This window comes from Muntiacus reevesi, chromosome 3, assembly GCF_963930625.1.
Source record: "Muntiacus reevesi chromosome 3, mMunRee1.1, whole genome shotgun sequence".
In the NCBI taxonomy this organism is placed as follows: Eukaryota; Metazoa; Chordata; class Mammalia; order Artiodactyla; family Cervidae; genus Muntiacus; species Muntiacus reevesi.
In genome coordinates, this window is record NC_089251.1 from 168,387,638 (window position 1) to 168,412,253 (window position 24,616).

Sequence of the window (24,616 nt, forward strand, 5' to 3'; positions counted from 1 at the left end):
TTTGTGTGTGTGTGTGTGTGTGTGTGTGTTCGCGTGCGCGCACACACGCGCACTTAGTTTCCCTGTCGTGTCTGACTCTTTGTGACCCCATGGACTGTAGCCTAAAGGGTACCTTTGTCCATGGGGATTCTCCAGGCAAGAATACTGGAGTGGGTTGCCATGCCCTCCTCCAGGAGATCTTCTCAACCCAGGGATTGAACCCAGGTCTCCTGCATTGCAGGCAGATTCTTTACCATCTGAGCCTACAGGGAAGCCCAAGTTCCCTATACACGCGCCTTCAAGTTGCAAACTGTCAAAGACGCGAACGTGCGTTTGCATGTTCAATCATGTACGTTAGGTCACGTGTCTGGCAAACATCACACGCGTGCATCCTCTGCCACTGGTTGTGTCTTTGTGTACTCCGCTGTACAGTACAACAATGACAACGATGACTGGATAGAGTCCAGGGCTCCCCAGACATCACCTGATCATCTTTTCAAGGGGGTAGATAGAATTGAATCCAGCCAGGAACCAGAACCTGTGCCATCAATGTCAGGCATGAGTGACGTTGCACCTTGCTCTCCGTTGCTGACGATCCTTCAGCTCTACCATCTCCCGCCTCCTGCCTCTCCTCCAGGCAGGAATTCTTCTTGCCTGTTCACTTGATGCCAGCCCCTGTATGCCAGCTGTTGTCCTGAACTACTGGACTCTTCAAGGTGCTGGACTGTAAGATTAAAAATATCTTCTTTACTTTTTTCTGGTTGTTTGTTCTTTATGTATGATTTAGGTGAAAATTATATAAACCTGTTAGAGTGCAGTACTGTACAGACGATTGTGTTACTTGGATTCCTTGGCTGATTCTGTTGGGCTTACGAATGCGCTCTTGGAGTGGAACTCGTTTGTATGGAGGGACCTTATCAAATCTGCCTGCTGCCTCCCTGTCCTGCTTGTTCTCTTTGCAGTTAACCCTTGTTCATCGAGCAGCACCTTACATTTTCTTGGTGGTGTTAAAAAATACAAGTGCAGGACAACAGCTCAGGACATCTTTCTCCCCCTTCCTCTTTTTCCCCCACTGGGGTTTCTTCCTGAAAGTTCTCCAGTCTTGCCCCGAGAGCAGAGCCAGGGTCCCAGACTGTGCTATTTCCCAGTTTTTGCACCATCCTTGCTCATGCTTGCCCTTGCTCATGTGCTTCTGGAGGGCAGGTGCTTCTCTTCATTTTTTTTTTTTTTTTTCCTGTGCTAGATACAAGTCCATACAGGAGCCCAGTGAACTGAGCAGTTCTCTGCTTAGAAAGTGCAACATACACAGGCCCCTCTCTCCCCTCGCCCCGCACCCCCCCCGCCCCTGTGATTTACTTGGCTGATTTTTTAAATTGGAGTCTAGTCAATTAATGATGTTGTGTGAGTTTCCGGTGTGCAGAGAAGTGATTTGGTTATATATATAAATATATATATATAAATATACTTCTATTCTTTCTCAAATGCTTTTCCATTATTGGTTATTACAAGATACTGAATGTAATTCTCTATGCTATCCAGTCGGTCCTTGCTGTTTATCTGTTTTATACATACTTGTGTGTATCTGTTAATCCTAAACTACTGTATCCCTCCCCACCCACCTCTCCCCCTTGGTAACCGTAAATTTGATTTTTATGTCCGTGAGTTTATTTCTGTTCTGTGAATAAGTTCAGTTGTATCACTTTTTTAAAAAAAAATCTATTTTTAATTGGAGGATAATTAGTTTAATATTGTGTTTGCTTCTGCCTTACAACAGTGTGAATCAGCCATAAGAATATGTATGTCCCCTCTCTCTTGAACCTTCCCCCCACCCCACCAACCCCATCCCACTGCTCTAGGTTGTCACGGTGGAATCTAGAAAAGTGGTGCTGATGAACCTACTTGCAGGGCAGGAATAGAGACGCAGACATAGATGACAGACTTTGGACACAGCAGGGGAAGGAGGGAGTAGCATGGAAACATATACGTGATCACATGTGAAATGAATGGCTAATGGGAAGTTGCTGTATTGCACAGTGCGCTCAACCCGGTGCTCTGTACCACTTTTTTAGAGTGCGCATCTAAGTGATATTATACGGTATTTGTGTGGCTCTGTCTGACTTGCTTCACTTAGTATGACAATCTCTGCATCACATCTCCTTACCTGTTCCTCTGTTGATGGACATTTAGGTTATTTCTATGTCTTGGCTGTTGTAAACAGTGCTACTATGAATACTGGAGTGCATATCTTTTTTTTTTCTCGGTCGCCCTTAGGATATAAAGTTAAGTGTTGCACTGACAGCTACTTCTCACTTTCCCCTTCTCTCTCTTTCTCTTTGTTTTTGTTGTATTTACTCTCTTTGCCTTTGTCTTTTTCTGGGATGCTAATGGCATGCAGAAAACTTGAAGTACACTGCCTGATCTTCCCTATTTTTATTTGATCTCAGAAAGAGATAGCTTGCCTTTTCTTAAGTTCAAGGTTTTGAAAAGTTGTCTGGGAAAGATAGGTGTAGAGAGTTTGGTGAAGCCTACAGATATTTAATTCTTTGAAGGCAGTCGTTTTTATGGGTGTATCGCTACCTTCTTACGGTCATCACTGGCCTAAAAGGCCGGTTTCCAGAGTCACTTTAAAAAATGGAAGAGCTAGAAAAGACTTAAAATTTCCTAGGATAAAAGTACAGTTTGTCTCACCTGTGTCTTAGAGTGTTGTTAGGAAATGAGACATCAACAGAGTGGGTGCTGCTGGCCTGGCTTCTTGAGCGGGGAATGGATCCAGGGAGGTGGGTTACACTGCGTCCTGAATGAGTCCTCGATGAGCCAGCACAGGGCCAGGCCTGAAATTATATACAATACAAAAGCAAGGAGTATACAATTCCGCCTTCATTCTGGCCCATATGATCTTATGAAAGTGAAAGTTGCTCAGTCGCGTCCGTGTCTTTGCCACCCTGTGGACTATACATACAGTCCATGGTATTCTCTAGGCAAGAATACTGGAGTGGGTTGCCATGCCCTTCTCCAGGGGATGTTCCTAACCCAGGAATCAAACTGGGGTCTGCTGCATTGCAGGTGGGTTCTTTACCAGCTGAGCTATTAGGGAAGCCCATATGAAGGCTTTTTAATACCATAAGGTATTAAAAAGTACTCTTTTCCCCATGTTAGTTACTGTGTATTAATAGTGCTAACTACCTGTCCTTTGGATGGGAGCTGTAGTCATGTATGGACATGAGAGTTGAACTATAAAGAAAGCTGAGCACCGAAGAATTGATTTTGAACTGTGGTGTTGGAGAAGACTCTTGAGAGTCCCCTGGACAGCAAGGAGATCCAACCAGTCCATCCTAAAGGAAATCAGTCCTGAATGTTCATTGGAAGGACTGATGTTGAAGCTGAAACTCCAATACTTTGGCCACCTGATGCGAAGAGCTGACTCATTTGAAAAGATCCTGATGCTGGGAAAGACTGAAGGCGAGAGGAGAAGGGGATGACAGAGGATGAGATGGTTGGATGGCATCACCGACTCAATGGACATGAGTTTGAGTAAACTCCGGGAGTTGGTGATGGACTGGGAGGCCTGGCATGCTGCAGTCCTTGGGGTTGCAAAGAGTCGGGCACGACTGAGTGACCGAACTGACTGACTGACTGACTGACTTTGGTATTTGAGCCCTTGCCCTTTCTTTTAACAGGAGGTTGGATGATGGTGGTATTTTACTGATTTGAGGATGGGAAGAAGAAGCTGGTGACATAAGATCCATGTGACTCCATGAAGTTTAGCCTGCCAGGCTCCTCTGTCCATGGAATTCTCCAGGCAAGAATACTGGAGTGGGTAGCCATTACCTTCTCCAGGGGATCTTCCTGACCCAGGGATCAAACCTGGGTTCCCTGCACTGCAGGCAGATACCTCACTGTCTGAGCCCCCAGGAAAGCCCCAAGATTACAGAATTATATGAGAATTCTCTGGCAGTCCAGTGGTTAGAACCTGGTGTTTACACTGCTGTGGGCTTAGGTTCGATCCCGGGTTGGGGAACTAAGATCCTGTAAGTCATGCAGTGAGGACAAAAAAAAAGAGACTACAGAATCATAGAAATGTATTGCTTTTCTGACCATAGAGTCAGCTTTCCAGCCCCTGCCTTTGCACGTGGAAGGACTGGGTGACATGATCTGCTTGAGGTCACATAGCTCCTAAGAACTGGGGCCACAGGCCTGCATGCTGTTCACAACATAAAAGTGACTTTGCAAGATGAGGACTTATGAGATCAGTGTCACTGAGTAATGCAGGACATGGGACATTTCATGTTTTACCAGAGAGTAGTAAAAATTGGGATTTTTCTGGAGAATGCAGAAAAAGCGTCACTTTAGTCCTTCAGGAAACCAGAGTGGACATTTTCTCAAGCCATAATTATGGAAAACTTGTGGGGATTTTGTGTGAAAGAACCCAGAAAATTCTTCTGCCACCACACCATAGCTGCAAAGGCTAGGACCTTCTGCATTGGTTTTCCTATCAGGAATATCAGGAATATTCACAGCTCTGGTCTGAGGGGTTTCCAGAAAGAAAGATGAGGAGATGAGGGCTAGACAGGGTCCCTCAGAGGAGTATGGCAGATGGAGGGAGGTGGGGTCCTACAGCCTTCACCATTCACCCCTTCAGAGTTGGGGTCTTCAACCTCAGGCAGGATTTCTTTTCTTTTTTCTCTTTTATCCAGCCAGTATCTGAGGTGGGTCATCAACAGAGGCATGCCCGGCCCCGTGTTTTAGAGAGGCAAAGGCAGACTGATGAACAAAGAGATGCTCACAGGTTCGCTAAGTTCTAGGAAGGAACAGATAGGACATGCAGTGAAGAACAGTGGTGATGGGGCTCCTTTCTCTCCTGGGGTCTCCCTGTAATGTGATATCTGAGCTGAGATGAGGGGTGAGGAGGAACAAGTGTTCTGGGTTAAAGGAGCATCATGGGCACAGGTGTTGAGGTGGAAAGGACCAGATATCCTCCGTGTCGAGCAGGGCGGTCTGGGGAGGATAGGGCAGGACCCAGACAGACCAATCTGGACTTTGCTGGCCATGGATTTTATCCCAGGTGCCGTGGGAGCCAGCAGGACTTGGAGCAAGGGAGTAACATTTAAACTGTGTGTTGAGAAGGTTTTAATGAGTCTTGAGAATGTTAATCTATGTGAAAGGCGTCAATCACCAAAAAACATATGACCCGATTTATGTGCAGTATCTAGACTCCATTATGTGAAATAGCCAGGCAAACCCAGAAAGACAGAAACTAGGTTCATTTGGCCCACTGGTGGGGGTGGGGTGGTGAAATGGACAGTGACTACTTTAGGGGTCCAGGGTTTATTTTTGGGGGGGTAGGGTTGAAAATGTAAATTTGGTTGTGATTATGGTTGCAGAATATACCAGAACTCATTGAATTGTACAGTCTATATAGGTGAATTGTAGGTTCTGTACATCATAGTTCAATAAAACTGTTATTAAAAATTAAAAAAAGATCGATGCTGCCTGGCAAACCTGCTCCATTGTCCGAGGCATCTGTCGCCAACTTAGCAGCTGTGGGGGCCTTTCTCCATTTCCCTTGTATGTGAACATCCCTTTCATCAGCTGCTGATATTGTCAGCTTCTTGCATCAGACTGAAACAGGCTGGGACCTGGGACAGTGTTTGCATCTGGACACACCTCTTCTCCAGCAACAAAATACAAAGAAATTGTATGGGCCTAAAAATAGCTGCATGCAGGAGCAGTTGGGTCGAATTATGGACAAGAAGATACAAAGAGACCAAGAAACCCAACTGCCCTTTTTGAAGAGCCCAGAGTGAAAGTAGGGGGTCAGGAAGAAAAGCAGATCCTGTGCATGCCCCCTGCCCTCAACATCACCTAAGGGGTGGTCAAGCCACCTCTCATCCTTCTAGCCCCACCCCTGGACACACCGCTACCCTCACCCTGTAGCTTGTTCTCACTCCCCCTGCTGCAGGATAAAGCCTTGCCTGAATTTCTTGCCTGGCCTCTGATCAATTTCTCTAGATTAAGGAGGCCAAGATCTCTGGAGGGTAACAAAACCTTCAGGTCTTCCAATCTCACACGGGCTTCAGTACTGTCCTTTCACATGGCTCACGTGTGTGTTGTGAGTGTGTGTGTGTGTCTATGTGTGTATATGTGCTCAGTTGTGTCCAGCTCTTTGTGACCCTGTGGACTGTAGTCTGTCAGGCTCCTCTGTCCATGGGACTCTCCAGGCAAGAATACTGGAGTGGGTTGCCGTTTCCTCCTCCAGGGGATCTTCCTGAACAGGGATCGAACCCATGTCTCTTGTGTCTCCTGCATTGGCAGGCAGTTTCTTTACCACTGCACCATCTGGGAAGCCCAGAGTGTTGGATAGACTCTAGTTTTTCCACGGAAATCTCAATGGACTCAGGCAGGCAAACTGGAGGTGATTGTGTTGTGTGTTCAGGAGCAAGGAAGAACTTGCTCCTGGGTGGTACTGATACTCAAGCAATGAGTGACGCTCCCAGGATGCTACTGTGGCCACCACCTGGTCCAGACTCTTGAGTGGATCGTCTGCAGTTCTATGAACTTGAACTTGCTGTGAGTCCAGGAAACTGGTCAACTCTTCGCTGGGTTCAGGGTTAGCATGCCAGTGAGAATAGTTTTAGCCAATGTTTGGTTTTTAGACCAAACCTAATTTATAGTTTTGGAAAAATAAACTGTGCTGGGGGTGGTGGAGAGTATGAGTTACTGGGCAAAGGACAGTAAATTCTTTTCTCATCTTTCACGTGTTGCCCGCCTCCCTCCCCTCTTGGTCCACGGTTCCAGAATTGGATACAGTGGTTTGGTTACTGAATTACAACACCAGCCTTGGAAAGTTCACTTTTCTTTTACCCCAGAGTATTGTGACTTGCTTTGTGTTCATCTTCACAATTTTATTTTTGTTTTTAGTATCTGAAACTTGGCTTGCCGTCTTTGTTTAATAACAATGGTTATATGTATGTGTATGTACGTACACACACAGTCGCAGACACCTACATCACTGTTGAATTTCTCCCCTGCCCTCGGTGTTAATCTTTCAAGTTTATCATACTTTTGGGGGTTGGGGGCAAGGGAAGGGGAATGCGATGCTGAGCTGTCAGAGCTATTATATTCTGAATTTTCATCATCCCTTTAGACCATCAGTTCTTTGGTTGATTCTGATTCGCATGTCAGTGCTTTTTCAGTGATTTAGAGCAGGATAAATATCTTCCCCAAATGATGGTTTCAGACAACAGTAACTTCTGTCCTTTCCCCTGTCCCCACTCTGGGCACTTCTCCCCTTTGTGGCCAGACTCAGGATGCTGGGGACATAGCAGGCTGCCCTTTCACAGCATCAGAGGTTGTGCAGAGTCTGGGTAGGGGTGGGGGCAGGGGAAGAGTTGCCAGACTTGCATCTTGGAAGCCAGAGTTTCCTGGTGGTGAAAATCTTCAGTTGAGTTGCATTCCTTCCTAGTTCATAAACCTCAAATGAGGGCAGCTCATCTGACTGTTGTTTTCTGGGTAACTTGAATCCTTGAACTCCTATTTTCACTTTCTTAAATTATCCTGGTGTGGATATATTTGCTATTTCCAAGTTTTGTTTCAGTCATAAATCTTCCACGTATATAGTAAAACCCAAGGAGTTGGCTGGCTTTTTGGTTCCACCTTCTGATGTCCTCAGAGTGATGTAAGTCTTAGAAGATGTTGGTTACTAGCAAGAAAGCTGAGTTTGCTTTAGAAGCACAGTACTTATTTTGATTGCTTCTCCATAAGACATCAAAGCTACATTCTTTTGCAGCTCTTCCATGATGTAGGCACCAGCCTCCCCTAAATGTTTAAAAGCACAGACTTTTAAAAATAATTAATTAATTAATTTTAATTGGAGGCTAATTACTTGACAATATTGTGGTGGTTTTTGCCATACATCTACATGAATCAGCCATGGGTGTACATGTGTCCTTCCATCCCAAGCCCCCTCCCACCTCCCTCCCCATCCCATCCCTCTGGGCTGCCCCAGTGCACTGGCTTTGAGTGCCCTGTTTCATGCATCGAACTTGGACTGGTGAGCTATTTCACATTTGGTAATATACATGTTTCAGTGCTATTGTCTCAAATCATCACACCCTCGCCGTCTCCCACAGAGAAGTCCAAAGGAGTCCCAGCAGAGTCCAAAAGTCTGTTCTTTACTTCTGTGTCTCTTTTGCTGTCTCACATATAGGGTCGTTGTTACCATCTTTCTAAATTCCATATATATGCGTTAGTATACTGTATTGGTGTTTTTCTTTCTGGCTTACTTCACTCTGTATAATAGACTGCAGTTTCATCCACCTCGTTAGAACTGATTCAAATGTGTTATTTTTAATAGCTGAGTAATATTCCATTGTGTATATGTACCACAACTTTCTTATCCATTCGTCTGCCGATGGACATCTAGGTTGCTTCCATGCCCTAGCTATTGTAAACAGAAAAGCACAGACTTTTATTTTGTCTTCAATATTTCTATTTTTTCATCTTGGTACCCGCCCCCCCTCCTCCCCACCCCAGATAGTCAGCAGAGTGTCCCTCCTCCTCAAAATAAGCTGCTCCATCCCATGAACAGAGTGAAGAGGCCTTGTTGGTTCGCAGTTGAGTTTCTAGTATCCCTGTATCTTTGGCTGCATCTTTGGATGTGTTTGGATTTCAAGCAGTTTCTGCTTTCAAGGCGGTGGCAGCCTTGGGCATGACTTCGTATAGTCAAAGCTCTAATGAGGGCAGAAACCCTGATGGAGTTTTTCTGAAGACCAGATTTATTCATTTTGATGATTGTCTTTGGCTCTATGGAGGTTTGGGATTCCAGTTTCTGAGCAATTTATTTCCTTCTTTATAATCTGCAACTGTAAGTACAGGTATCAGTACTAAGTGGAGAAGTGTAGACTTTTAGATCTGAAAAGTACTGAGAGAGCTTTTTAAAAATTTATTACTTTTTTAGTTTATTTTTAATTGGAGGATAGTTGGTTTACAATGTTATATTAGTTTCTGCTATACAACACGGTGGATCAGCCATATGTACACATACATCCCCTCCTACTGGCACCTCCCTCTCACCCCTGAGAGTTCTTTTCAGACATTATGTTTAGTTCTGGTCCTCTTTCTTTAAATTATACTTAATCAGAGGCCTGGTAGGATGACTGAGTAAATCAAAGAAGTGAGTAAAAAGTGTGTGTGGGTATCAGTCTTAATGAAAGTCTGTTAGTTCACACGAGGGCCCCAAGAACTGGAAATAAGTGATTTTGTGTGCATGGCAGGGCAGGGACCAAAGCCAGGCTGAGAAATCAGGTTCCCTTCATTAGAAAGCAGAGCACTGGTTACCAGGGGCCGAGGAAAAAGAACTGACCCAGCCAAAGGGCTGAAGGCAACTGTCTGGGGTGACGGAAATTTTCATATCATGATTGAGGTATCATTGCATGGCTGTAATATTAGTACATACATGGCTGTATGTATTTGTCAGAATTCACTGACTTGTAAACAGAAAAGGGGTGAATTTTGTTGTATATAAAGTGGATAGAAATTGCAAGAGTTCTGGACTTCCCTGGTGGTCCAGTGGTTAATGCTTCACGCTCCCAATGCAGGGGTTCCTGATCTCTAGGTCAAAGAGCTAGATCCCACGTGCTGCAGTGAAGACTGAAGATTCCCCATGCCACAACTAAGATCTGGTGCAGCCAGATAAATAAATAAAATTATTAAAAAAAAATTGTAAAGGGTCTCCTAAAACATGTTCAGGACTTTTTTGGGGTGAGAGGAAGGGAGATAACATTTTTTTTTTCCTGCTTTTTAATTCGGTGTAATTATATCAAGTGATTCTTCTAAAAATACAAAAAGAAAAGAATCAGAGTTACTTCTTTCCCAATCTCGTCTGTTTTTCCATTTGGCAGATTTACCATCCCTCTGAACTCCTCGTTGCTGCTGTTGCTTATACCAAGGCTTGGCGCACCTTTTCTGTCAAGGGCCAGATAGTAAATATTTCAGGCCTTGGAGGCATTTGGTCTCTGTCTCAGCTACTCAGTTCTGTTATTGTATCTCGAAAGCAGCCAGAGACAATATGTAAACAAAAGAGCATGGCTGTGTTCCCATGAAACTTTACCTTTCAAACTGGGCAGTGGGCTGGATTTGGCCTATCAGCTGTATTTGCCAGTCTCTGAGTTACACCTCTGTTCCTTTCAGAGAAACTCAGGGTGTTTTCTCCATTACCAGCAGAAGGAGGAACGTTACAGAAAAGTGGGATTGTAAAGGTGTTTGGAAGAGGACAGTTCCTGAAAGTCTTGGAATGCCCTCTAAGCTCACAGATTTGGATCTGTTGAAGGAAAGTTATGATCAACCTAGACATCATATTACCCACTCCAGTGTTCTTGCCTGGAGAATCCCAGGGATGGGGGAGCCTGGTGGGCTGCCGTCTATGGGGTCGCACAGAGTCAGACACGACTGAAGCGACTTAGCAGCAGCAGCAGACAGCATATTAAAAAGTAGAGACATTACTTTGTCAACAAAGGTCCATCTAGTCAAGGCTATGGTTTTTCCAGTGGTCATGTATGGATGTGAGAGTTGAACTATAAAGAAGACTGAGTACTGAAGAATTGATGTTTTTGAGCTGTGGTGTTGGAGAAGACTCCTGAGAGTCCCTTGGACGGCAGGGAGATCCAATCAGTCCACTTAAAGATCAGTCCTGGGTGTTCATTGGAAGGACTGATGTTGAAGCTGAAACTCTAATACTTTGACCACCTGATGTGAAAAGCTGACTCATTTGAAAAGGCCCTGATGCTGGGAAAGATTGAGGGTAGGAGGAGAAGGGGACAACAGAGGGTGAGATGGTTGGATGGCATCACCAACTCAATGGACATGGGTTTGGGTGGACTCCGGGAGTTGGTGATGGACAGGGAGGCCTGGCGTGCTGTGGTTCATGGGGTCGCAAAGAGTCGGACACAAATGAGCGACTGAACTGAACTGAAGCAGAGGATGGTTTTTGCTCAGGTTGCATTGTGGAGGCTGAACTAAGGGGAAGAAGGGACTGAACGTGGCAACCAGTTTCTAGATGAGTGTAGAAACCTAGGCAGCTGTGACAATAAGATAAGATGGAGGGGCTCTAGTGGAGGGACACTCAACATTGAGATGGCGAGAATTCAAAGGCCTAAAGACTGGAAGTCCTGGGGATGAAGAATCTGGAGGAGGAGGAGGGGGATGGCTCCCACTTTCTAGCTTGGACAACTCTGTAAGTCTTGGAGTCATTAACCTAAATGATGAAAGTGGGGGAGAGGCAGGCTTGATGAGAAAGTTGAGGAGTTCCGGTTTGAATTGTGTCAAGTTTTGATTAGTTAAAAGAATTTGGGAGGCATCACTGTAGAGCTTTGTAGTGTTCAGATTTTTTGTTTTTTTCTTTTTTGCCACAATTCACAGCATGCAGGGTCTTAGGTTACCCAGCCAGGAACTGACCTGCACCCCCTGAAGTGGAAGCACCACTAGCCCGCCTGGAAGGCCCCCGTAGGTTTCAGATTTTTGATCGTGCTTTCCCAGGGCACACATCAACAATACATGGACACTTAACGATAAGCAATGTACACATTCTGCTGGACTAGCATGCATATTATGAAACCTAATATAAGAAATTTATTGTTCAGTGGCTAAGTTGTGTCTGACTCTTTGTGACCACATGGACTGCAGCATGCCAGACCCTCTGTCCTACACTGTTTCCCAGATTTTGCTCAGATTCATGTCCATTGAGTCAGTGATGCTATCTAACCATCTCATCCTTTCCCACCTCCTTCTCCTTTTGTCTTCAATATAAGAAATACGCTGAGTTGGTTCAGTCATATCCAACTCTTCGTGACCCTGTGGACTGTAGCCCATCAGGCTCCTCTGTCCGTGGGGGTCCTCAAGGCTAGAATTCTGGAGTGGGTTGCCATGCCATCCTCCAGGGGATCTTCCTGACTCAGGGATGGAGCCCTCATCTCCTGCGTTGGCAGGTGGATTCTTTACCACTAGCACCACCTGGGAAGCCCCAATATAAGAAATAGGCATTTCCAAAAGGGTAGGAAATATTTTTTTTTTAGAAAAATCACAAAGCAAATGCCTGTTTAATGTGTAATCCTTTATTAGCATGAGATGTGATGCTGTATTTCTCTTAGATTTGGTCGTGATTAGATTAAAAGCATCAGTTCACCCCTTGTAATAGTTAGCTTGTGCTTTTGTTACCTTCAGGGTGCAGTTCATTCTGCTTTTTGTCCTTTTTCAGATCAGTAGGGGAAGACAGAGGATCTTGAGTCGAAAAAGGGAAGTCATGGCTGTAGTTTCTCTCCTCAAAGCGTACACGGGATATTCTGATGGGGGAGAAAGAGGATGGCTTGGGAGGAAACTGGCTTCTTTCACGTTGAGAGGGAGGAACTGTGCTTCCATCAGGGGCCTTGGCAGGTGCAAAGGCTGGCGGTGCCCTTTTGTCTCAGCCTGTCCCTGGGGCTGAGACAGGCTGGGGCCGGGGACCCTCTGCTGCAGCGCTTGCACCTGGACAAACATCTCCTGGAGCAATAAAATACAAAGAAACTAGAAGGGACAAAAATAACCATGTGCATGCCCAACTGGGGCAAGTTATGGACAATAAGATACAAAAAGACCAAAAACTCCCACCTGCCACTTCTGAAGAGCTGGGAGCAAAAGCAGGGTATTGCACTTGCCCCCAGCAGACAGCAGCACCAAAGTGGTGGGCAAACCGCCTAAGCCTCCCCTCCAAACCACCCCTGAACCCGCCCCTACCCTCCCTCCATATAAGGAACCAGCTTGCCCGCCTTGGGGAGGGAGCAAGGGGAGTTATTACTTGTTTTTGCTCCCCCTGCTGCAACAGGAGTCCCAATAAAGCTTTTCCTGAATTTCTTGTCTGATCTCTTATCAATTTCTATTGATTAAGGAGGCCAAACACCTTGGTCAGCAACAGAATTACCTCCCTTTCTCCTTCCCAGAGACACTGGTTGTTCTTTTGACTCATTAAGAAAGGCCGGTGGGTCAAGGGCTTGTCTGATAAAGCAAAAAGTATTCCTCAATCCTTTAACTGAGTTAAAACTCAGTTCATCCTGTGTTTCAAACATGGTGTTACTGCCTAAACTCAGACTGCTGTAGTTAAACCACTTGTATCAACTAGCTTTAAAATTAAGGCCAACAGACCTTGACAAAATGGGGTGACAAAGAACAGTTATTCCAGAAGGATAGAGTTGGGTGGTAGGTAGTGTTTTACCTCTCTTTTACAAGTGAGCCAACCGGGTCACTTGCCCCAGGCACCCAGTTAGCAGCAAGTGGATGGAGACTGGACTCAGGCTCTTAGCCACTGCCCTCTCGGCTTTCTGATATAAATCAGAGAATAGTATTTTTAAAAATCATGAGATGTTTGTTTTTTTCCTTTTTGCCTTTGGGATTTCTTTGATGGTGTAGGATTATTTTCAGGTTTAAGGATAGGGGAGGGAGTCTGGGTGTCTCTCCCTGCGGCTTCCATTCTCTGGGAACCCTATCCTTTTCCTTCGTGGTTCCTTTCACATTGAATTGTGTGTTTAATTTAATTTGTATAAATGGAATGTCTTTAATCTAATTTGGTGTAATTATGTCTTTCTCTCAGCCCTGCTAGACTTTCTGTAAGTTCTTTGAAGCAAAGAACTGGTAAATAGATACATTTGACAAATAAGTTAAAGTGCAAGGTGTATTACAAATTCTAAAACTGGTTTATTTTAAATTGGGGGTTTCCCCCTCTTTTGTGGGACTGCATAATAGTTTGATTTGGCTGTTTGTGAGTGTTTAATTGTATTCTAAACAATAGGATAACTGAACAATAGGCCATGATGTATTGGAATAATAAAACTGGAGACAATACTCTTTAAAACATAGCATATTCAATATATGTGTCCCTTGTGGGGAAAGTCTTTTTATTTTTAAAATTTTTTATTGAAATATAGTTGGTTTACAATGGTGTGTTAGTCTTGAGTGTGCAGGAAAGTGATTCAGTCATACATATGTATGTATGTTTCTGTTCCTTTCCAGAGTCTTCTCCATTGTAGGCTATTATAAGATATTGAATATAGTTCCCTGTGCTATATAGTAGGTCCTTCTTGGTTATTTATTTATAGTACTGTGTATCTGTTAATCCCAAATTCTTAATTTATCCCTTCCCCTTTGATAACTGTAAGCTTATTTTCTTCATGAGTCTGTTTCAAAGTTCATTGTATCATTTTTTTTGATTCCACATATAAGTGATATCATTTATTTGCTTTTGTCTGAGTTACTTCCCTTAGTATCTCTAAGTTCATCCATGTTGCTGCAAATGACAATTATTTTGTTCTTTTTTATGGCCGAATAATATTCCACTGTGTGTGTGTGTGTGTGTGTGTGTGTGTGTGTGTGTGTGTGTATCACATCTTTAGCCATTTGTCTTTTGACAGGCATTTAGATTGCTTCCCCAGTGGGGAGTCTTTAAGTCACTCTAGATTCTGTATTTGGGTAGGTAACCACATGGTGTTTCTACTTGATAATTCTACTATATCTTGGGGATCTTTTGATTAGTTGAGGGCAAATCATTTGTAGTCCTCCAAATCCTCAAGGAGATTCTGGACCTTTTTCAGGCAAATGTTCTGCTGTTTTCTTCACTTCTCTCTTGTCCTATCCAGAAACGTCTTTACATCTCTCATATCAGCCTTCTTCTTTGTGTCCAAAATATTTCCTTAATGCTCAGAAGCTATTTCTGAAATCCTGTTTCTTCAGTGGAACTTTTCACAGTTAAAAGAGAAGTCTGGCCTCATCTTTATTTCTACTTATTATTAAGGGATGAAGTTTATGAACACCTATGGTGCATGGGTCCTTCACTTTAAGTGTAATGGACTCGTTTATTCTGCACATGAGAAGTAATATGAGCTGGTCTTATTCTCGTATTTTGAGCAAAGAACTTGCTTGGCACAGTGATTCTGTTGGTCATTGGGCCTTGTTTATTTTAGGAAAAAGTTTATCACATGTGGATGAACATGAAGTAAAGTATCATTAGGTTTGTGTTGGTTTGTTAGAGCTGTCATAACAAAGCACCACAGACTGGGTGGCTGAAACAACAGGAATTTAATGTCTCCAAATTCTGGAGGCCAGAAGTCTGAGATCATGGTGTTCGCAGAGATGATTCCTTCCGAGGCCTCTCTTCCTGGCTTGCAGAGACCTTCCCCTCTATGTCTTCACATGCTCCTCTCTGGGTACATCTGTCTCCTTTTCTCCTGAGGACACCAGTCATCCTGGGTTTGTGTGCTCAGTCGCTCAGTTGTGTCCGACTCCTTGTGACCTCATGAACTGTGGCCCGTCAGGCTCCTCTGTTCATGGGATTTTCTAGGCAAGAGTACTGGAGTCGGTTTCCATTTCCTTCTTCATACTGGGTTTGGGCTCACCCATATGACCTCGTTTGACTTCATCAACTCTTTAAAAACATTATCTCCAAGTTCAGTAATGTTCAGAGGTACTGCCAATGAGAACTTCAACATATATATCTTGGGAAGATCAACTCAGCTGTAACAGGGCTTAAATGTTTAATATAGTTGTCCTAAACATTTATGACAAATTAAACCAAAAATTCCTTTTAAAAGCTTAAGAGCAGGCAAAGAAAGAGAACATTCTGAAGGAGGGGAGGGTGTAAGATATTGAATCAATCTGGCTTAAAACTGGCTCAGTAATTTAGGGTAAAATTCACAGTGATTAGTCGTTTGTTCATACTTTCCCACTTTTGGGGGTCAATGAAATGTGAAGTACCTTCTCACAACCCCTAGGTATCCATGATTCTGTTTTAATAACTGTAATTAGACCTTGCTCCTTATTTAGGAGCAAGCTTGGAGAGGAATTTTTATAGTCTGTGTTTGCTGGGTAGAATGTAAAAGGACCGGGGCTTGTGTCAACAAACCTTGATGTTAATTTGGGCTCTTTTCTTCTATACGGGGCTGAAGAAAATGGCCAACAAAGTCGTTCTCTTGGCATTGTACCAGCTATGAAACTGTGGGCAAGTTACAGAATTTCCACGAACCTTGATTTAGTCATCTGTGGAATGGGGACAGAGTTTTAAGGAGGCTCTCCTGTCTCTTGGACTATCACTGTTGCGTCCTGCAGATAGCCTCTGCCCGTTTGCAGACCGCCCTGGGTACCCTGGATGGCCACCCTCCATACCTGCAGGCTGGTGTGGCCTCCATTGCCTGCGTGACACATGCGATGGAGGCCACCCGTGGCTCGAGGCCATCAAAGTGGAGGTGGGCTTATATCGGTGCCACAACCTCGCTGCCGTGTGACACAACCCCTCTGCTAGACAGATGTCTCCTCAGGGAAGGTGGGTTAGTTCTGACTAGTTACCATAGTAACTAGTAACTAGTTACTACCTACTACTAGTTACCATAGTAACTTGTTACCATAAAATTAATTTTTTCTTAGTCTCTTCTTCAGGTATTTGATAGTCCCAAATGGTTATTAGGACACTGTGTTCTCTTTCTACATCCTATCAGGAGGCAAATCGTGAAAGTTTTTGCCACTTTGAAAACTTTCAAAATAGTGGGGCAGAGATATCATTTAACACATTTTGATTGCTAAATGAACTCTAGATTTTGAGATTTGTGAACTCTAGTATTGCCAAAAGTAAGTGCCGGACTTAGGTATACTTTCCTGGTTCAGAGTGCCCACATAGAGAGCTTTCGGGAGGGGTAAATGAAGTGTGTGTGTGTGTGTGTGTGTGTGTGTGTGTGTTTAAGTGGGAGGGGATAGCAGCATGCCTTCCATATACTTTGTTCTACTTGAATTGAGTTTTTATCATTTGTGTGGGATTGAATTTATATAAATCTAGTTTTTTAAAACACTCAGATGGCTTTTATTATTAGGCTTAAATAGATAAACTGATTTCGTGTAAAATCTTCCAGTAAAACCATTAAAATATGTTGACCAGAGAGTTCTCTATATAGGAATAAAGAATCCCAAGTTCTATTAGGCTTACCTATTTTAATCATTGTATAAGAATATTAAAATACAGCACTGTTGGCAGTAGAATTTGACCTGGAAAAATTTCCATAAGCGAACCCATTGAACACTGTCTTTGTCTGACTCCACTCCTGATACCTTCTTCCCTGGATTCTATATTCATCAGAACTTTTCAGTTGCAAGAGACAGAAATTCAACACAGATAAGCTTAAGCTAAAATGGACATTTATTTTGATGTAAGTAAAAATATTCTGGGGTTAGAAGTATCTTTAAACAGGGTTACATCCAGGGACACGTAGGATATTACGGGGGCATCTTCTTTGTCTCAGATGGATTTATTTAAAAAAAAAAAAAATCAGAAAAATGACTCCCAGAATCTCTAAGACTGTATCTTTATGACTTCTAATTGGAAAAGAAGAAGGAGACTTTGTCTTCGTTTGTCCACGTAACAAATATCAGGGGAGATTTTGATTGGTTCTGCTTGAATCACATGTTCATCCCTGAACCTATTACTGGCTGGTGGCTAGAATGGTGTGGCCAATCACTGTGGCAGAGCATCTTCATTGGCATGTCCACTGGGATCACATGGGCGGGGAGCGGGCTGATGTTCCAGAGGAAGACTGCTTAGCCAACCGACAAATGTGCGTGTAGCACAGATAACTAGCATTTCAAGCCACTAGGGGTTAATGTTTATTCTTCTAGCTGAAAGGGAATGGAAAGGTGACTGTCAAAATGGTGTGGGATCCATCTGAAAATTTAAGCTGTGATTTAAATTTAAAATTTAGATTTAAAACTTGTTTAAGAAGATGAGAACATACTTGTTTGTGTGGACAATCAAATAGTAGAGCATAATTGGTGATTCTGAGGTTGATGTAAATGTGGGCAGTTTTTGGAGTAAGGGAACAAAATGACAATAATGGACTCTTTTGCTTTCTTGGTAGGGCTAGATGACTGCCTGCAACAGTACGTCCACAAGTTTGAACGAGAGAAGATTAACGGAGAGCAGCTGCTACAGATTTCCCACCAGGATCTTGAGGAGCTGGGTGTCACACGCATTGGACACCAGGAACTTGTGTTGGAGGCTGTCGACCTTCTCTGTGCACTGGTTAGTTCAGGAAAAGATGATCTGTACTGCGATGATGGTTTTTTAAGAACCTCACCTTTTAAATCTCCTTGATTTTGCTATCTTGCTTGTCATCATTTTCTTAATGATCCATTGAAGTAGAGCATGAGCTGAAGATAATATCAGAAGGGAAGAAAAGAAATAATTTTCTAGGAAGAGCTGGCAAACAATAGCCTGCACCTTCAATCTGGCCCACTGTCTATTTTTGTAAATAAAGTTTTAGTGGAACACAGCCATACCCATTCATTTAAGTGTTATCTGTGACTACTTTTATGTTACTGTGGCAGAGTTGGGTAGTTGTTTTAGGGACTGTGTAGCCCCTTAAAGTTGAGAATATTTGCTCTCTTGGTCTTTACAGAAAAAGTTTTCCTTTTATGGAAAAAATTCTGTATTCATTTTATTTTCCTATCTTTTATAAAAAATAAAAAGATGAAGATGGTCTTGAATGAACATGTAATCTTCTCCATTGAAATGACAAATGGGTTCTGATTTTTTTGGTGTGTTTTTGTTACGTAAAAATCATTTTTATATTTTACATATATTTGTGATATTTTAACAACTGATGCTGGTGCTTGAAATATTCAGCCTATGAAATGGCAGCTGGATGGGGGGGGGGGAGAAATGTGAACTTAGTTACATTTCTCAGTTGACTGAGTTTTGGCTTAAACATGAGTGAGTTAAATCCAGCCAGGTTCTGACTCTTCATTGCATCTGTGATGTGGGGAGTATTGATAGCTCTTTTAGGTGTGGGCTAAAACCACCTCCAAGGGCATCATATTTATAAACTGGTTGGCATAGGATGGGATCCACGTCAATTGTGGTGCCATGCAAAGGATGCCGTCTCCTTAACTGTCTTGCTTTGGACAAAGTCGGCAGCATTCAGACTGCTCTGCTGTGAACCTGAGCCAAGGGCATATACAATTACATCACTGAGAATGGTGGGAAAAAATGTGCTCCCGATTGCTTGCCATTGGCGGTCTGCATCCCGTTGATTACATAACACTTGCTGCATTGTGCGTGTTCTTCTTAAAATGGACAGAGCCTTGTCTTCTGCTCTAAGATGCCCTACTCTTGTTTAGGAAAGTAACGGGGGAAATTGTGGTTGATGAATGAGCTGCCGCCAGGGAGACGCTGTGGCCAAGTGGTGTGAGCGCTGGCCTGGGAGGCAGGGTTTTGCATTTTAATCCAGGCTCTGCTGCACACTCTTGGCTCTGTGACCTCCAGGGAGACGGCGGTGTCTGTTTTCCCCGTTTGTGCCGTGACACTCCCCTAGATGTGAAAGCCTACACTCTGTAGCAGCAGAGTGAGGAGGTTTTTGCTTAGGGCATATGGGACAGGGGTGATCAGTTTCCCGTTTGGAGCCTCGGTAGGAGATGGGCCCCAGCCTCCCTCCTTCAGCCAGCGACCCGTCCAGTATCCATCAATCAGGGAGTCAATCCAGCCCAAGGTGGGGCCCCCTGTGGTCTTCACATCTTGGGGGCTTCATGCATGGGACTGCGTCAGGAGTAGCAGGGAGATTGTCCTTGCCTTCAGTCCCTGGGGAAAGTAGCCTGGTTCTTCCTGGATGGGTCCAGCTGCTTCTGGCTTGGTTCTGGAAGCTGCCACGGCGCCAGGGCAGCGCTGAGCAGCTAGTTCAGCAGCTCTACCACATGCCAGTCTGCTTCTCTAGAGCCTTGTGCGAGCTTTTAGACACAGCTGCCCGTCACACAGGATCATGTGCATCTGGGCAAAGAGAGGTCAGAGGGATGGGGCCGGGGGTTTGGGGTCAAGGAGACTTCCTCCCTGCCCTGCCGAGTAAGGCAGCAGAACCAGCATTTAGCTGTGAACTAATGTGTGAGTGTTTTGCGCTGCCCAGAAGATGTCCGAGTCCTGTTTATGATGAAAACTTACGTGCTTCATACAGTAAGACAGGTTTGAGTTTACTCTTGTTGCACTTTCTGGGAACATCGCTTTTTGGTCTTTTTCTGCTGTTTCAGATCATCTCTTCGGCTTTGCGGTAGTGCTTGGAGGGCAGGTAAATTACTTTGAAATCCACAAGATGGAAGGGGAGGAGGCAGGATGGACTGCAGGCATGTTGTGGACGACCAGCGGGATAATTAACGTAACAGCTGCCTCTCTGCTTCCCCTCCCTTCCCTACCTCTTAAAATATTAGACTAAAGTGAACAAAGCTGGAGAAATGCCAGAACCTAAAGCTGTGTTTTATCTCCTACAATTTCCTTCTAATTTCCTTTGTAGACAAAGTTTTGACCTCAGACTCTTTCTGGGCATGTTTCATGTAGCAGGGTGCCAGTGAATGCATTTGACAGGAGGGTCGTGGAAGGGTCTTACATGAATGTGCTTTTTTTGAGTCAGGCAGGGTTTTCGAGCATTCAGTAAAATATCTTTAGCCTGGCTATAATCTCCTTTTAAAATATTCTTCTTATAATGCATCTGTTTATTATATCAATACTGTGTTTAATCCATTTACACCATATAGATCTTTGTATATTTAAACAAGTGTATATTTAATAAGTGTATATTTAAATAACTTTGGCTCAAACAGTCCATCCCCTGGACAGTTAATATGTATTTGCAGTTGTCCCTGGTATTATGAGAGACATTTCTATGTAAACAGTTTAGTGGATGTTGATTTTATGATGGACAGGAAATGAGTAGAATTAGAAGCAAGAGAGGGAGGAAAAAAACAAAACCACTGGAAAGTTTTGGAAAGAAAAGGGCAGATAGAATCTATAGGAACCTAAAGTAAGGAACTGCTATTAAGATCCCAAAACCAGCAAGCAGATGGGCCACGAAGAGCTGGTTCTGGATACAGAACAAGGAAAACTCCCTTTTGTGAACACTGGCCTTGGCTGGCTAGAGGGACTTGTTTTCTGAGACAGAACCAAGACCAGTTCTCAGGATTGAGCTCAGAATCCAGTTTTTCTCCCTCTCTCTGGAGCCGGGGGTGACTGGGACAGGCAGTAGAACTGCTTTTTTCCAGTAGCTGCTACATGTGACCGTTTAAGTGAAAATGAATTAAAATGAAATAGTGAGATTCAATTCCTCAGTTGCACAGCTACATTCCAAATGCCCAGTAGCTACTTGTGGCCAGTGGCTACCATATTTGGGCAGTGCAACTGGAGAACATTTTTATCACTGCAGAAGATTCTGTTGGACAGCATTCGTCTCCAGGGTGGGATGGAGAGTTAAAAAGTACCAATGTAACTGTAAAATCCATTTTCTTTGCCAGATCAACCAGACCCTAGTTTCCTGAAGACCAAGGCAGGGACAGATGTGTTTTTAAGGTTGGAGTAGGCTTAGGAAAGTGAACAGAGTTAGAATTCATGCACATATCAAGTGATGCCATCTACATATGTACTTAAAACAAAATACCTGTGATGTGTCTACCTGCCCAGGGTGCTTCTGTGCCCTTGTGTACCCCAGAGATGACCCATTATTCATCATTTACCATTCAGTGAAACAGTTTAAAACAATTTTTAAAGGTTTCAACATGTATTCATTTATCTGGTGCATGGGGTCTTAGTTGCGACGTGCAGGATCCTTGTGTGTCCTGTGAGATCTTTCACTGGGGTGCATGGACTCTAGTTGTGGGAGTGGGCTTGATTAATTGCTCTGAGACATGTGGGAGGCTAGTTCTCCAACCAGGGATTGAACCCACATCTCCTGCATTGCAAAGCAGATTCTTAACTCCTGGACCACCAGGGAATTAACCGCCTGCGCCCCCCCATCAAATATTATCCTTTTTGTGGGAGAAGTGATGCAAGAAGAGGAATCTTCGCTAGCCGTTTGTGTTTACCTTGGTTTGCTTATGAATGGGAAAAGAAAGTAGCAGAGAAGATGTATAAGATTTGCCCTTAGCTAAAATGTGTGCTTTTGAACTGTGGTGTTGGAGAAGACTCTTGAGAGTCCCTTGGACTGCAAGGAGATCCGACCAGTCCATCCTGAAGGAGATCAGTCCTGAATATTCATTGGAAGGACTGATGCTGAAGCTGAAACTCCAGTACTTTGGCCACCTCATGCGAAGAGTTGACTCATTGGAAAAGACCCTGATGCTGGGAGGGATTGGGGGCAGGAGGAGAAGGGGACAACAGAGGATGAGATGGCTGGATGGCATCACCGATTCGATGGACATGAGTTTGAGTAAACTCCGGGAGTTGGTGATGGAAGGGAGGCCTGGAGTGCTGCGATTCATGGGGTCGCAAAGAAGCGACTGAGTGACTGAACTGAACTGAACTGTATTGAGCTGGGAACTGAAAATGTGTGCAATTAATGACACCAGAAGAGTGGACTGCTTCTTCCCCTTGTCTCATCTATTGTTTTTCTGGCCAGACCATGAAATGACCCCTGACGGCTAACTTCTAATGAAGTGGGATCTTGGTGGAAAGTTTTTAGTACATGTCTAAATTTTTGGAGATTCATTTCATTTCTTAGTTTGTACCTTCTTGATACCTTATCTTCAATTAAGCAGTTTCTGAAGGAGACAGACGTTAGGGAAAAGATTAGTGAAAATGATCAAATCCGGTCTGGGAAATTATTCATTTACTCTCTTTCATTGTGGGGCACTTAAGTCAATAATCCTTTGCTGATTATGTTTCTACAGTACAGGTTCTTTGGAACTAATATAATCGGTTTCTTGTTTTCTTATTGTGGAACGGGGTGGAAGGGGAAAGAATTTTCCTTTCTTCCTTTGTTCCTTCTTTACTGCTTTTTAAAATCATAATCTATGTAGAAAAACTAAAACTATAGTGACAGAAGTTGTTGGGGACGAGCAGTTAAGGAAAGTGACTGTGAAGTGGTATGAAGGATGTTTGGGGGTGATGCAAGTGTTCTATAATTGTCATTGTGATGGTGCTTATGTGACAACATACATTTGTTAAAAGTGACTGCGTGGTGCATTTAAGATTAGTAAATATGATGGATCATAAAGTATATCTTAATAAAGCCTATTAAAATCTCTAAAGTACCTTAAAAATAGAATTAAAATCTGTTATGGCTACATCTGTTCATCCTTCTAGTCCCATGATTTGTGGGAAATGAAAAAAATTTTTCATCTCAGTGGAAATGAACCAGTTAACAAGCTACATTCCTCCTTTATTTTAATATTAAAAGTGGTTGATTTATAGGAGATTGAGGTTTAAAATTTCCTGTAACACTAAAGTGCATTGAATCCTCTTTGAATTCAAGAAATAAATGCTGTGTACAGTAATAAAAGTTCCAAGTAATTCATGATGACACTGGCTATAGAAAGCCGAGCTTCCCGCTCTTAGTTCAGAGCTTCAGCCATAAGTTGGCAGGCTGAGTAATTAACTGAATGAGGGGACAGTTCCCTTTAATCATAGTCACAAGTCCTTCAAATAGGCTGTATCAGGTGGCTATTTATCCGTTCAGTTGTGAGTCTTTGATTCTCAGAATTTAAAAAGCCATGGTGAAAATCCATCTTTTTATTTCTGTCTTCTCTATTGAATAACAGTGCCATGTTTTGGTTTCCAGAAAATGACAGTGAAAAAAAAAGAGTGGATGCATGTAAGGTTTAGATGGAACGTTCCTGTTGATACAGAAGACTCATTTTCGTTATGAAATTTAGATTTTTGTAAACACTTGCAAAGAGTTTTCATTTAATGCAGCTGAAGAGTTTTTGTCTTTATATTTGTTCTTAATTTTTTTTCTATCTAGATTCTTTTTTTTTTTTTGGCTGCACTGTATGGCATGCAGAATCTTATCTTAGCTCCCTGACCAGGGATTGAGCCCATGCTCCCTCTATAGGGAGCATGGAGTCCTAATTACTGTACCACCATAGAATTCCCTCTAAATTAAAATTTTTTAAAAAATTTTGTTAAGAAGTAAGATGTCACATAAATTTAAACTTCATATAAAATCTAATTAAAGTTAGAAATGTTTTCATTCAGGGTATTGTCTTTTGTTGTTATTGTTACTATTTACCATTGTTCGTCTTGACAAAAGAAAAAGTTCTCACAGACTCCCTGGTATATTTATACTTTATGTATCTTGACTTGGGGACATTACTCACCCCTCCCTGAGACATTAGAAATGGGGGCTGTAAGAGAAAAAGACTGTATAATTTCAATACCTTTGGACCATGAAATTTTTGTACTTTGTTTTATGTCCCTGGATATGTTCCAGTGTCTGTCTCCTAGTTTATAGTCTCTGGGAACTAGAGTAGAATTTGTATCCTACTGTTGTGTGAAAATTGTATAAGTCTTAATTATGTTGAATTGGTTCATGATGCTTTTTAGGTTTACTATATCCTTCTACTTTTCTGTATATTCATTCTATTAATTTTTGAAAGTTTGAAATTGAAACTCCAACTAAAGATCTTAGTTCACTACTTAAAAAAATAATCATAATATATACAGAAACTATATGTAACTTTGTTCTATATTTTCCAAGTCTCCTGTAAATGTTGTCGTACTTTCATAATTTAAAAAAGGGGAAAAAAAAAGAAATGAAGGCTGTAACAGAGGAGGGACCAAGGGACAGGCTAAATGCAGTGGGGATGAAAAGCAGCGATTAGATCCAAA

The 24,616-nt window shown here is 43.0% G+C and overlaps 1 protein-coding gene across 2 annotated transcripts in view; it reads left to right on the top strand.

Moving 5' to 3' along the window:
- Positions 1 to 24,616, top strand: part of CNKSR3 (CNKSR family member 3) — a 101,550-nt gene that overhangs the window by 43,802 nt on the left and 33,132 nt on the right. For both annotated transcript variants that reach the window (XM_065931081.1, XM_065931083.1), the window contains exon 2: positions 17,895 to 18,058. In XM_065931081.1, the coding sequence (XP_065787153.1) occupies positions 17,895 to 18,058 (164 nt within the window). The remainder of the gene's footprint in view (positions 1 to 17,894; positions 18,059 to 24,616) is intronic.